The sequence below is a fragment of the Argiope bruennichi genome, chromosome 8, assembly GCF_947563725.1.
Source record: "Argiope bruennichi chromosome 8, qqArgBrue1.1, whole genome shotgun sequence".
Classification (NCBI taxonomy): domain Eukaryota; kingdom Metazoa; phylum Arthropoda; class Arachnida; order Araneae; family Araneidae; genus Argiope; species Argiope bruennichi.
In genome coordinates this window covers 96,977,864-96,993,895 of record NC_079158.1, presented here as the reverse complement: position 1 = coordinate 96,993,895, position 16,032 = coordinate 96,977,864, and the positions used below count along the sequence as shown (strand labels likewise).

Below are 16,032 nucleotides of genomic sequence, written 5' to 3'. Positions count from 1 at the left end.
GGAGGACATGTTAAACAGTGTATATTTTTCTGACTATATATAATAGCCAGTTGTCTAAAGAAAAAAGTATTTATCTCACCTTAATCACTCCATGGAACATCGAAATGTTCACCTAAATACCCATTTTGCAGCATCTTCTGCCCAGTCTAATCCCGCAGAGTAGCCATTTTAATCTCGGTGGCTTCGTTAGTAGTATGGAAACCATTTAAAATATAAATCAAACGGGGGGCTTCCCTCGAAGGAGTGTGATTATGGCAACGTCGCAAATTATTGCCCCTCTCCCGAAACAAATTAGATGGTGTCGTATTTCATCATTATAGTGCTGCTAAGTGTCTTAATGTAGGGGGACGCACTTAATGGTCCCAAGAACATGCGTTGCAGAACTGGATATTTACTGCGACTCAGGAATTTCTGGCCGTAAAAGTTGCCTTTGCATTGGGCTTTAAGAAAAAAATGCTTTAGATGCGACATTTGGGTTCCCAATTAGTTGATTTAAAAAGTTCATTTATGGCAGAATATTCGTAGACTAATTAAGCTTATTGATATATATATGCACGAAATGCTTCGTGGTAGAGAATAGTGATGTTGGTTTATCCGAGGTTGGATTCTTGTCTTGAACCTTCCAGAGAAATATGGAGGGCTGACATTGTAATTTGATTTGTGATCAGATGGCGATGGCTTTGAGCAGGGTCACTCTTTTCCCTGCTCAAATAAGACAACGTTTGATGCCTCAGTCATAGAATTAACATACTTGGGTTAAATCTTAAGCGAAATTCAAACTTCACGATCGTTCTCTTTATTTCTGTGCTTTACATTAGATTAGGTTATTATTTTTCCTGACTATATGTGGTAAATATGTCATACGACAGAAATGTCTCGAGATTGTATTGGTTGAATGTTTTATAAATATTGAAGATAGGCATTTTTATTTGATTTGAGGTCAGACGAGTTAGAGAAGGCCAAACTTTGAACCATACGAATAAGTCATTTTATATTTCAGTCATAGAATTCACATACTTGAGTTAAATCTTGGGTGGAATTGAAACTCATATTCACGATCGTTCTCTGTATTACTCTGCTTTACGTTAGATTTAGATTATTTTTTTTCCTGACAATAGATGCTAAAAACGTCATACGATAGATGTTTATCAAGATTGTATTGATTGACTTCTGTAGAAATATTGAAGATGGACACTGCATTTGATTTGAGGTCAGAGGAGTTAGAGAAGACCTATTTGAGAAGATAGAATCATACGAATAAGACAACATTTTAATCAGTTAAGTGCTTTAGACGATATCCAGTTCTGCAACGCATAATCTTGGCGCCATTAAGTGCGTTTCCCTATATTAAGACACGGAGATTTGAAATGACGTATACACGTCAATCCGAATCTTCATTTAGCTCAGTCGAAGCATACTTTTTTCTCTAATAAAAATGGAATCTAATTGCTTTATTATGAATATTTGTCAAATTTACTGGGCAACCAATTGTATTTCGTTCGATGTATATATCCGCCATCGCTTAACTTTAAAAGGGGGGAACTTGAGGTGAAAAATTAATTCCGTAAGTTAACTCGTTAAATCTGTCACTTAATTAACATACTGCCATCAGATTGTTAGTATTAATTAAAACTCATACTTAAGATCCATCTCTCGATTACTTGAGAGATGGATGCTTTCTTTTTCTGACTATATAAGGCAAATATTTCATTTATTGCAAATTTTTCCTGATCAAATTCGGATTTTTTGCACAAGAACTAATTTTGGCTATGCTGTGCCGTGAAGCAGTAAAAGCTTCTTAAGATTAAAATCGTATGGAATTATAGATTGTGTTTGGATTTTCAAATCAGTTTTGAAAATCGATAAAAATGCAGCAAGACCAATAACAATTATTTTTTTCACTTCTAAAAACTTTTCGAACCTAGTTATTTTTCTCCCTAATATTTTTTAATTAATTCTAGTTATTTTACGATTATTCTGTAACAAGTAATGTCATAGAGGATACTTAATTTTCTTATAAAATTACGTGCCGTAGTCTAATTTTTGAAAACTTCTTTTAATGTTGCTTAGTTCGCCGCATTGATAATTCTCAATCAAGTAATTTGTTCTTAAAATGATATTTTTAATTTAAAAATGAGTCTTGTTTTTTGCTGTAATACTTGCAGATATATATTGTAAACCATAAAAATGTAACTAACCGTTTTTAAGTGCATTTTCCATAGCTTTTTTAAACTGAAGCTTTCCGAAAATGAAGATCAAATTTCTAAAACTCCATTTTACATTGATTTCTTCTTCAAGGAATGCCGATTTCACACTTCAAAAGATTTTATTCGCTGATTTTTCCTGAAGAATTTCAAACGTTGCATTGTTTCATTGATTGTTGCCAGTATAAAACCTTAAAATGGAACTAAAAAAGAAATCCTCTTCTGATGTCACGCTTGCAGTCTCTTCAGTTCAGTTCTCGCTTTGGTTTTAAATAATGGGAGTGTTTTCCTGTCCGGGCACCATCTATCATTCACGTGTGATGGATGGAACCTAACGAGCCAAACGATACCGAAATTATAGCGTGCGTGTGGGAGATGGCAACAAAAAAAAACTATCGTCTGTGGAATATCGGGAAGAAATCATCTCTGGATTGATGCTCACAGAATTGATGAATCCAGCGACATTGTTGTAAGGATGACGTGTTAATGCGAGTTATAGACAGAGATATAGATCTCTTCTGCTTATCTCAGTGCTGTTTTTTATCTTTTTAACAAACAATAGTATGTGAGCTAAGCAAAATGAAGGAAGATGTACTTTTTTTGTTAAATGAATGAACATTTTACGGTTGTTCTATTACGAATATTTTTGATAAAACATTTTCCGAATTTTTTTTTTTTTTTTTTTTTGGTCGCTTCGGTCAATTTTAAAAGTAGTTTTGATATTAATATCTATTATAATCTTTTGAAAAGGGGTTTAGTGTTATCTTGTGATGATTAAAACGTAATTTTTTTATAAGGTGTTTTTTACATTTTTTCATGGAACTCCAAAAAGGCGACAAAGAGTTGTCTTCTGCATTAAGTTCAGAAACCAAAATATTCTGAATAAAATTTTGACTTCATTCTTAAACTTTGAAAATTTTACAAAACATCATTTCAGCGAATGGTATTATGTTTGTGTTCCTCTTCAATCTTTTTCTATTACTTCTTCAGCCAAATGTGAAAATTTTTGTTGGGCATTTTTTTTTTAATTCTATAAAAGCACTAATCACTTCAGGCAACTTACCTCCACTTAAAGTCGTGTGATTTTAACTGTCTTATTTAAATTCTGTTTATTGTGTACATGAACCTTTCTAATGGAGAGGATAGTTTTATTACATCGTATCAGTATTAAAAACGTAAATATTTGGCTTCTCTATCTTCTAAATTTCACAACATTATAATTTCACTTTTTTTACTCGTCTTGTAAACTACACTCATATTAAACAATATCCTTAAACTCTGACTTTCAAAAATGGAACAAAATAGCACTATTAAATATTTGATGAAACAATGAAAACATTTTGAATTTCAGAGTAACAATATATTTTTAGAAATTAGGCGCAAAATTATATTTATAAATAATACCATAACCCCCGGGGGGCACCTCGAAATGAGGATGAGATGCTTCCGGCATGGTGGTTGGATCTCGCCACCCTGGAGGATACACAAATAGGTGGGGGATCTGACTCCTCCCATCAATGACGGGACGTACTTCCTTCGGGTAGGGTTGTACCGTGGCCGGTGATGGCCATTAGAACTCAACCACAGTTCCCGCCAGTGTTGCTGTTGTGGGGGTCCGGTCATTCAGTTTTATGGTTTAAATCCGTGCACCTTCGTGGCGGGTCGGAGAGTCAGATGGCTGACTTATAAATAATGCCAAAATTGAGAAAAAATACATGCGATTATTATCTTTTTAGTGTTGCCAATACCATTTTTGTAAAAAAAAAAAAATTCTCAAAATTTAATATATTTTTTATTTAATTTGATGTACTATCTACAATAATGTTTATATTGTTATAAAAAATTCTAGTTATTTTTATTGTTCCATTGAACCATTCAAATGCGTGCTTTTGCTAGTACTAAAATTAAGATAAAAAATACGAAATATCCCGCTTTTATATTTCAGTATATTCATTTTTTTTTTTCATTTGCAAGCGCAATGATTTGCAGCCGGTTGTTTTTATTAAATTCACATTTTTCTGTTTTATCAAACAACAAGGTAAAATTTTAAGTAAATGTATTTCATTTTAATAGTTCAGCAACCAAAACTGAGAACGAACCATTTAGACTCCAAAACTGGCTAATAAAATATAGTACGTCATCTAAAAAAACATATTACATAATATCAAAAATTCTTTTATCGAAATTTAGTGACAGGATTATTTTTCTCGCTAATATTATTTTTAAAGTTTAAAAAAAAAAAAAAAATCCGCTCTGATTTATTGAAAAGTTTGAAGAGCAAATATAGGATAGGGGAATCTTCTTTTCCAATTATAATCAAGCTCTTTTATCAATAATCGAACTGAAAGCCATCCTGGGAAAGAGCCCGAACTAAATATTACTCACGTCTTACGCTGGCGCGAAAATCAAGATGAATGGCTACCAGATATTTCTTGTAGGCCCAATTTTCCCGGTGGTGATGCGGATTCTACGAGATTGTGATGGATGTTTCGTTTCCAAAATTTCCGCCGCACTTTTCGCCTAATATTTTATCGAAAGGAGTAGGTCCAAATTGGACGAATACATTTTCCATGTCTGATACGAAGGATGTCTTTCTTTCATTTTCGTTCACATCTGCGTGGATTGTTTCGGTAGATGATTGATTAGATGATGGCGGTTCGACTATCTCTGCGATTGTATTGATACTTCAACTATTTAAATTGCGAGCTGTTATTTGGTTGTTGCATTTATTATCCTTTTGGAGCAATTTATTATTATTAGTTATTTAATTAATTATTACATTAGTTATTAGTTATTTTAATTAATAAAATCATTCTGGAACATCTATGTAAATGCTTTTACTTTAAGACAGTAATATGCAATATCTCATCGAACCTATTAAAAAAATGTTGCCTTTTTACTTTCTCAATACGAAGTATAGAGAAAATATAGCAACCGTCAAAAAAGGCGAATTCGAGATTTTGACAAATCCCCACGTTTTGCACCTACACAGTTCGAAATACACATTTTTTAGAAAATGTCCGTCTGTCTGTTTGTCTATGACAAAGATAATCTGTTGTTTGTTTGTCAAACACAACTCAAAAACGCTTTGAGCTAGACCGATGAATTTTGATATACTGTCTTGACACCAATTTTGTAGATTTCTGTCTAATAGTTAACAAAATCCGTTCAGAAGTCAGTCTGTCCGGCTGTTCGAATATAAGTTAACACGATAACTACAAAACGAAGAGAGACAGATGGAAAAAATTCGGTTCATAAATGTAATATCTATATTGTAGACACCTGTCAAATTTTGCGCGAAATCCAACAAGGGTTGGCCGTCCTTCGGTCTGTATGTTCAGAAGTACGTAAGCGCGATAACTCAAAAACATAATGATTTAATTATATCGTTTGATACATGATTTTGTGACTATAAGTGTAGTTTTGTCTTAATCGGTTGGGAAGAACATGCTTAAAAATTCGATTTTCGTATACTATTAACCTTATGCCAGGATCAATCGCCCATCACACAACAGGTTCAGTAAAATGCTAAAATCATCCCAATGGTTAATATTTCATAATTGTTGTACGCCAATGTCTTGCAAGGCGTACAACAGTTTGCTAGAAAGTATGCGAGAAAGTTTGGGGGAAACCACTGTCGCTTGTTTTAATTTTAGTAAAATGCGTTGAAATTTAGTTATTTGGATTGATTATATAATTTTAAAATCTATACTCCATCGTAAGTTCACGTAGAATTTTCAAGAAGTTTCGTGGTCTTGGGGCAACGTCCTGACTGGGAGATCAGAAGGTTATGACTTCATTGCATGACTCCCCTAAAGGTAATTAGGATGAGGAGATGCTACAATTCAAATTTTGCTTTCTACATCTGTCCTCAAGTTACTGCATCGGGGATGTTTAGATTGTGGAATGCAGTTCTCGACACCGAATCATTTTTTAGAATGATTTCCATTGTGAAATAAACTTTATTTAAATTCGAAATCAAGCTTTAATTTACCTAAACTAAACTAAGAATCACTTACTTTGCTCCAAGTCGAATGTTCCATGGAGGATTGTCTTCTCTAGTTGATTTCCCAAGAAAGTGTAGATAGTAAGTATCGTTCTCGGTGTCGAACTGCGGATTAAAATTACGATTTCCTTTTGCTAATTAAACCGCATTTAGCTTCATGGTATTAATCTAATTAAATAAAGCCAAGATATTTTTAGGGTTAAGTTAATAATTATCAGTGAGAAGCTGAGTATGCTAGTTTATACCATTACAGCTTTCTTAACTAAGCTCGAATGTTAATATATACCACCGCGATTAATATGTTTGATTCATTTTGTAGAGCTTTCTATAAATTATGTATTAAATAATATCATCAATATTAATTTCATGCGCATGTCTCAAATCTTTCATAACACTGCTTTTCTTACTCTAAAAGCTGCTTGTAGTTGAATTCTTAAACATTATCATTACATAAATTTCAAAGCATTAAATTCCTTGGCTATTAAAAAAAATATTATTTTAGAGTAATTAATCGTTAAGTCTTTTCCAGAGTATTTATAACTTTAAAACCTATCCGTTTTGACAGAAACCTGCAGGAAAGTGTTATAAACGAATTTATGTTTGCAAGATCCATTAGTGGAAGTATAGGGGGGTTTTAAAACTGCTGCAGGTAGGGTGGGGTGGACTGTCAAAGTCTGAGGCGCAAACATCGAAATTGGCCTTTAATGACTAATATTCATCACTCTGGTAATATTAATTAGCGAAAACGTTCCACTGCGACTTGCAAAATGGCGCCGTTTTGCAAGCAATAAACTTGATGGGTTTTCGCGATCAACCCGAATGGGTTACCCTGTCCCTTCAGAGGATTTGCCTCTTGCCCGACCCCACCTTCCATCCCCTTTCCATCCTTGAGCAAACGAATAAAATTGCTTCCCACCGAGTACTTAACTAAATGCTTTTATAAGCGCTAATGGCGATATCAATATTGCCTGAGAGTATTTGCGTCAAAAAATTGTTGATCGCCTCGTATGAAATGTGTCACTTCTTGCTAAATGGCCGGGCCGTTCTCGTTTAGCCAGACAGTTTTGGTATAATCCAGGTTGTTGGTGCACTTAAAGCATTGCCTTCTTTGACTTGGATAAAGTAAGGCTTTATTAACTTACTGAAATCTTTTCCTGGAAATAGAATAAAGCGTGGATAATGGGTGTTGCAAATACACTAAGGCTGTTGGTCTCCGGGATATTTAGGATTGTTAACTTTAGCGAACCAGCTGGAGTATGTCGGTGCCATTGTTTGGAAGAAAGTTTCTTTCTGGCCGTTTGATTGATAATTTTGTTAATATAACAATCAGTATTTGGAATTGTACTTGGTGTGGTATTTTGAACAATTTATTTCATATTCAAATTCATTATGTATTATTATTAACCCTTTGATATGCAAATAAAAAGGCATTTGATCTGTCCGAAATATACTATTTGATTGGGCTCAACTGAATAGGAATGTGTAATGTGCTTAGAAGCAGAACATTTCATTTTCAAACTTTCATTGCTTTATACCTTTTAATCAAATTGATATATAGCGATTAAGTAGCATTAGATTACTAAAAAATAAAATAGCAGTTCTGTGATGTTTAACACATTTGAAAAACGTTTGGAATATGTAAAGGGATCTATCAGTGTTTGAAATTGTACTTGGGGTGATATTTTGAACAATTTTTTTCCAAATCAAATTCATTATGTGCCATTATTAATCTCTTGGCATAGAAATAAAAAAGAATTTGATCTATCTGAAAAATACTATTTGATTGGGCTCAACTGAATAGGAATGTGTAAGCTTAGAAGCAGAGCATTTTATTTTCAAACTTTCATTGCTTTATATCTTTTAATCAGATTGATATATAGCGATTAAGTAACGTTACAAAAGAATAAAATAGCAGTTCTACGATGTCTAAAACTTTTGAAAACAGTTTAAGATATATAAAAGAAACTGGACCTTTTTAACAATGCTAAGTTATTTGTTTCTTATTCTTTATATACTACTAATTTACATCCTAACTAGATTGATTGCACATCCTGCTTGGAGCATTTATTATTATTTCAATTCCTATAATAATATCTAAGAGATTTAAGATATTAAAGCATTTCTGTGATTTTTGAATTTTAAATTTCATAAGGGTTTCTCTTAATTACAGGTTTAAAACTGAAAACTCAGTAATTCGATGTTCTTGTCAAGAATTTTCTTGAATGTGAAATGGTAATAATAAAAGTTATGTTGTGAGGACTCTAAGCATTTCAGACAAAATAAAATCGACGCACGATTCTCGATGTCCGTCGGAAACGGTTCTGGCATTTTGGCGACATAATAGTCAATTAAAGATATATATATTATCCTGAAGTGATATTTAGTAAATGAATGAAGCTGGCATACAATTTTATAATTTGGCATAATTTTTTTTTATATCTCTCTTTTTCCAATTTATTTCTAATAGGTTATAATCAGCATGTATTTTTAAATAAGTTGTATAAAGCGGAAAAAGTAAAATAATGCTCTGGAAAAGAAAAACTTCGCTTCAACAACTTTCATTTTATAATATTGGCACATCATAAGATTAAGAGTTCAATTAAAGAGGTGTTCAAAATACTAGCCATTCAGTTCCTCGTATTACTTCGTCCGAGCTCTATCCATATTCTTGAATTTAAGATATATTAAATTTGTTTAAAATTTTGCTTAAAATATGCTTATCAATCAGTAATCGTATCCTCATCATTTTGTCTTTGTAGCCACTTGCTGTCTTTTGAAAAACTGTCATACTGTATTACTTTTTTTATTATTATTATATATAATAAGTAAAAGTTATGAACTAAACAAACATTTTCCTAGTCTTTTTCAGACCGTAGTCTTTGAAATGCATAAAAAATAAGTGAATTGAAATATTTATTTCAAATTAAAACATAACTGAAATTGGAAAAAATTATATTTAAATATCTGTCCCTTGCCATGACTTTTATATATATAATATGACATTTATTTACTTATTAACTGAACCAATAAAATTCTTGATCCATTTGCAAGCATTATGAGCTTCCAGACAAGTATTGCATTAATAATATACGTATTTTAATGTTGTGTATATGGTTATGGTTATGAAGCAAGTGAACATCGGCTCTAAATTCAGAATTTTTATCCGTTAATAACTACTGATAATTTCAAAAAGATGGCCATGCCATTAAAAAAATTTAAAAAATAAGAATAATTTAAATCTTATCTTTTTTTTTTTACATACATTTCGCTTTGTTTGAGAAGTCGAACCATTTATAAATTGCATACCACTGAAACCCATTTTAAAGATTCTCATTTTTTTTTCCTTGTAAATTTTTTCCCTTTTTCCTTCATATCTTTTAATTAATTCCAATTTATGACAGTAGAAAGATATTTTCTAAAGAAATCTTTGGATGAATGATTTGAATGCCTGTGATGCGTTATATATAATTCGAGTTTTTTTTCCTGTTAATAACATTCTTTACATCTTTTAGAATAATAACAAACTTCGAAACAACCACGCGAAATGCCATAGAGGACATAAATTTAAATTATTTCCAAGTTTTATGTCCTTCCACACTGGAGAAACATAAATTAACTCTTGAAAAATGGCCTTTTCCTCCCTTGCCTCTTATTAATTAATGAACCAGAATCACGCGCCATTTTTTATTTTATTAGTTGTTCTATTCCTTCGTAACTATCACTGTGTTTCACACTAATTGTAATTACCTTATGGAACTGCGATTGCAGTTGCAGTTACTCCGCACGCGATGCGTCTGCGAAGAGCTATTTCTCAAAAAAACTACAAAAAGCACTCGCTCCGGTCTTTCCGTTGCTTTTGCAATTAATGCTCATGCATTCCGATTACTGATTAGGCTTAAAAAACACCACCGGCCCATTCCCTTAGACCGAATCCATTACGTAAATATCGTCTGCGAGAACCATTGCTTGGGGTAGGGGTAAAAAAATCCATACCCCCTCCGCCACGGTCTCTCATGTTATCTTTTATTATTTACCATCCCATTTCTAAATTGTTCCATTTCTTCCCCGGGTCTGTTAAAAAGAAACGAAACCTGTAGGAGTCCATTAAAAAAATTAAAAATCTCGCGTAAAATCATATATGGGATGGAGGAGGGGGGGGTCTGCGGATATTCTTCTTCATCTTAACGTAATTTGTGCCTCCCCCGTGTGAGGGGGAGGGCTGGAATAAGAAAAGAGAGTGCATTTCCGAGCGCGCAACAAATCATGTTAGTGTCAGCGGGAGGCGAGCGTTGTAAATCCCAAAAATCCATTATCTAATTTCATTAATTTCGTCGGCAGCCATCCAGCTAATAGGTTTGTAACACTTAATGGGTTTTCATCGATTTATCGGCACCTTCTCCACTGGCTTTCCTGCACAGCATCCCTCAAGAATGGGATGATCCGCGCAGGAAAAGCTGGGGATGTACTAGCACAATTGGCCAAACTCCCTTCCTTCAGATTGTTTGTTTTGATCTGAATAAGCTAATCCACAGAATGGTTTCTTCGTTTCTTGCTTGATCGTTTGAATGAATATAGATCTTGTAGTACAATGAGGACTTGAACTTAAATATTGGTTGTCCATCTGTGATGGCATTCTTTAAGTTGTTGATTTAAATTGTTTAACTTATTATCAATATTAATTTTTACATATCTTTCAAGAAATTGAGTTAGATTCTTGTTAATAAATCTTATACTCAAGCTTTCAATTGACTTGAATGTTTCTCTTCCTAAAACGAAACCTTGCAATTCAGTTTTACAAATTCCTATATGAATTTGATTCATAAATCGGAAAAAATGTTACAAATTGAAATATTTTAAAGATGAAATTATTCTGATAAAAATCATCCTTATTTTTAAGGATATTTAACGTAGCATCCTTTTGAAAAACATGGTTATATTTTAGATTGATATTTTGATAATATATATGATAGATTATCGTTCAATACTGGTGTTACAACAATGATTTGCTGAGGATAAGATACTGATTTTTGAATGAGGGCATTATTTTTATTTATTTAATTCAATATAAATTCCATATTAGCATTCTATGTAAATTATAATTTTACTTTTGGAATTGGTAAAGTATGTCTTAAAACATTAAAAAATCGCACATGTATATTGTTAAAGTTTTTGAAACTAATGTAAATAAAACGATAAAGTAGAGCTTTCAGAATTCAGATTAACTGCTTTTGGTCTTCTTTCGGAATTTTATGAGTCATTACATCTATTTTAAATTTAGACATTAGTTTTCTTTGCAATTGTTCTTTTGTGAAAACTAAAAGAAAACGACAATAAATAAATAAAAATAGATTTTTATATATGAAATATGTTTAAGTTAATTTTCCTGAGCGAAAAATCAAAATTTAAAGTGTTTTACTTATTACCAAATTATGAATGAAGAAAATTCGCTATCCATTTTTTTTCTTTATTATTTTATAATACCTATTTGTTAAACAAAAACAAAATTGTATTTATTTATTGAGCGTCTGTTGTTTCTATATTGAAAATTGTAGCTATTTTTGTGAGCTTGAATTTCGTATACAACCAATTGATTACATTGGATTCTTCAGATTTTCGACTGAAAATACAATTATTACACCGGCAATTAAACAAAACACATACCTAGATGAAAAAGCCACAGACTAGAGTCAAAAAGAAGTTGATTATTCCTCCGGTGACATTAACCGTAACTGACTATTCCAAGGCAGTTAAAGTAGCGCTATCTAGAGATGTTAAGTTTTAATGCAAGCCAAGTCCGCAACCAATGCATTGCTACCGAGCATTTCTTTCTTCTATATTTTTGTATATTTCCAAATTAATGTTATTTTTCTTTGTGTAATATGACCTTAGAAAATAATTATTACCCTATAACTGTTTAATGAATCCAGACGATCTTACAAACAGTATTATCCTGCTTTTACGTTATCAGCTTTTGTGTAAACAGCAATCTTCATCGTCTTGAGCTTAATTCTATTAATACAGCTAACATACATGCGACATGATGGATTCAGTAAGGATACTAAATTCTCACCAAAGGTGACATGATGGATTCAGTAAAGATACTAAATTCTCACCAAAGGTGACATGATGGATTCAGTAAAGATACTAAATTCTCACCAAAGGTGACATGATGGATTCAGTAAAGATACTAAATTCTCACCAAAGGTGACATGATGGATTCAGTAAAGATACTAAATTCTCACCAAAGGTGACATGATGGATTCAGTAAAGATACTAAATTCTCGCCAAAAGTTAGTATTTCGTTAACTATTGCACGCGACCACCATGTTTCTGGCATGACAAGTTTATTAGAGAGTATGCGAGAAAGTTTTTGGGAGACCATTACCGCTAGATATATTTACTGTTTCAGAGATAATAACGAGAAACATTTGTCTATTTTTAAGAATAACATTTGAGGGTGAATCCTGATGCAGCCTTTACTACACCGATCTGCCCATCTACAATGTTGCAGAGAAAGGGGAGACCGACGCCTCGCGCCCTTCTCCTTTTATCTGGGTTTATATTTTCCGGGAATGGGGGGGGGATGAGAAGTAGAGAGAAAACATCCGATGGAACAAGGGATCTTTCCCATTTTTGATCCCGATTGTTTCGTTGGAATCCAAACAATGGAGCATGCACGGCGTCTAATCTTGAGGTTCGTGCGCTGTGTGCCCGCTGCCTTCCAGTGACACGAGAGGCAGTGATGAATTAAATGTGAAGTTGATTAGTTTTATGGATTGGTGTTTGTGCAGGGCGTAATGGGATCGCGGAGATATTGAACAGGAATTGCCGAAGAGGGAACTAAATTGTTTTTGGGTGATTGATCTTTAAATGATTTATAAAGAAGCATTAAAATTTGGTTGGAATAAAGATGGATTATTCTTTTTTTTTTCAAATGTTGATATGATATGTATGTTCCTTTCTTAAATTTGACCCTTTAGTTGGTCACCTTTCAACTAAAGTACTCAAGAATCAAAGTATTTAACATATTTATAATACAATTTTTCTAATAATTTTACAAATATAGATTGGCAAAGGTATCAGTATTTTTTTTATTGGTAAGAAAGAATAACATGTTATAATTAGGTAAATTCCTATAGGAAGACTACCTATTTCAATGGTTCTCATAACAAGACTTCGGTAAAAATTTCTTCAGTCCTTTACCGATCGTAGTCCCTAAACCCAAAATTACCCTTCGTTCAAAAGTTTATATATATATAATATTATCTTGTGAACAGGGCAACTAATTTGTTGAGACTTTAACGGGCTTGGAATATGTTGTTAGAAATGTAAAAATCTCGGACGAGTTTGTAAGTTGTCCATCTAACTCAAAGGGGATGGTAATGGTGTGGGGGGGTGAAATTTTCATTTCGCTATGGCTCTCTTAATATCGAAGATAGTAAAACCCGGTGGCTAATTATATTTGATACAGATTTTAATTAATAAAAATAGCTTCTTTAATTAATTCACTCGAAATCTTCATTATTATAGTATTTATGAGCAAATTTAAAGAGAATATATTAATTAATTTGGACTTATGTTGTGTTTAGTTATATTAATTATTTTTATGTGAAATTTCGAAATGACACCAAGGCTGTGTAGGGTTACACGTCGTAATTTTGAACCGCTGTCATATGGCTACAATATTATATGAACTGGCATTATAGAGGAGGTTTGATCCATGACATATAAGAGCACCAGGTCCATCATATATACATGATGAGTATACAGTGCCATCAGGTTTCGAATCTGAAACCCTCTAGTCTTCATACCATAGACACCATCTATACATTTTAATTTTATTTATGTTGATCGAATATAGTACAAATGCATTGATAGTGTGAGTCTTTTGCATCGTCCTCTAATTTGCTTTTCTTTGTGTCTCTTCAGGTTATTCGGTAACAGTGGAGCGTGTAGTGCCTGCGGCCAGATGATCCCTGCCAGCGAGTTCGTGATGCGAGCTCAGGGCAACGTCTACCATCTCAAGTGTTTCACCTGCGTCAAATGCCACAATCAGCTGGTGCCGGGCGACCGCTACAACCTGATGAACGGCAGCGTGCTCTGCGAACAAGACTGTATCAAAATGCTCAAGGGGACCGTCAGTCCGGCAGGAGTCAGGAAGACCAAAATGAGGGTCAACTCAGCCATCAAAGTCTAACCAGTCCCCGTGCTCAACCCCCGATCCCCCCGATGCCAAAATAACCTTGTACTTATACTAAAAAAGCCGTTTTATGGACTTCAGCTGACGATGTCGCACCCTCCCCTCGAGCTACAAGTGTGTCGTCGGACGTGGGGGACAAACCACAAGAGAGACCTCATAGTTGAATTTAGTTTTATCACTTGTTGCACATTTTTTCCCTGTTTGTTTCACTCCTATCCCCAGTTCAAGCATTGGTAAAAAAAACAAGGACACAAATAAACAGTCAACAAGTGAGAACCGCAACCGAAGAGCCTGAACATGCTTCAGATAAAATCCGAATTCATAACTTGACTCCATTGTGCTCGTGGACGGAGCCAGCCATGGACAAGACTTGGAAAAGTCAATGTCTTTCTTTTTGTTTTATTAGCTGTGAAATCAACTACAGACTGTTCCCAGTTGATGACCAAGACGGTCGGTCACTCCTGCACAATCTGTATAAAAACAAAATACTAGTATAATAGATGATGAAAAATAAAAAGCAGCAATAAAAGAAAATGGATCACCCAAACCTTCATCAGAAGCGGCAAAGGAGACACTTCGCGGCGCTCTTTGTGCGGATTGTGGAACTGTTCAAACTCTTGCTGACGCATGAATGAAAACAATGCATTTTTTTCTTATTTTCGTTTGTTAATACGCCGATTCAGGTTACTGTATATATGCAAATCACATTCGACATGTACTGTAAAGAATTTTCTCATTACGATTGTCTCGAGTCATTCATTGCCTTTGTTTGTTTCTTTGTTTCCTAGCCAACATTTAATTAAAAGTGCCGAATCAAAAGGTGGTGTCGTAATTAAACGGGAATGCATCCCTACCTCGCGGGTTGAAGAGGAATTGTGGCTTTCCTTAATAGATTGCAGGAGATTTATCGGTTGGTAGGTTTTCATTAATTATGAATTAGTCGAAGTTGAGTGAAAAGATGGTATTTCATCATGTGTCGCACTTTTAAAAATTAGCCTTGATGCTACCGACATTTCTAACACATATTTCTTTTGTTGTAAAGGCACATAACAGTAATTCTTTCTTTAATTTCAATGCAAATATTTGTTATTAATATTATGCTGCTAAGCATGAATGCCAATATAAGAATGGGGAAACAAATATCTGAGAAGAAAAATTAGTTATGTTTACATCAATAGTGATAATAATATCTCATTATTAGTGCTTAAATTAAAATCCGAATATTTATTTGTTTACTCGACTTTTCCGCCTACTCTAAGGGTGACGTATGTAAACAGGCGAGGAAGTTGCACAATATATAAAATGCACAGAAAATGTATAGCATTGTATACAGATAAGAGAATTCAAAACAATATATTGAATGATACACGAAAATTTCATAAGTTTAGTTTAGTTTAGTTATACTAACGTCCCGTTGTAAAGCAGCACTAGCGCTATTTTGGGACGGACCTCGTAATTTTGAACCGCGGTCAGATGACGAGGGCGACACCTGAGCTGGCACCCCCTCTTCACATCACACCACACCATAAATGTACAAAGAAATAAGAATTATATACAAAAATATGCGCATAATATAAGCAGAATTTATAATAATATAACTATTAAACTGAACAAGATACTAA

General features: G+C 33.4%; 1 protein-coding gene across 5 annotated transcripts in view; it reads left to right on the top strand.

Moving 5' to 3' along the window:
* LOC129981744 (LIM domain transcription factor LMO4-like) overlaps window positions 1-15,149 on the top strand; it is a 246,043-nt gene extending 230,894 nt beyond the window's left edge. For all 5 annotated transcript variants that reach the window (XM_056092718.1, XM_056092717.1, XM_056092720.1 and 2 more), the window contains one exon: window positions 14,140-15,149. In XM_056092718.1, coding sequence (XP_055948693.1) covers window positions 14,140-14,407 — 268 coding nt within the window. In that variant the 3' untranslated portion in view covers window positions 14,408-15,149. The remainder of the gene's footprint in view (window positions 1-14,139) is intronic.
* Window positions 15,150-16,032: the final 883 nt, after the last annotated feature.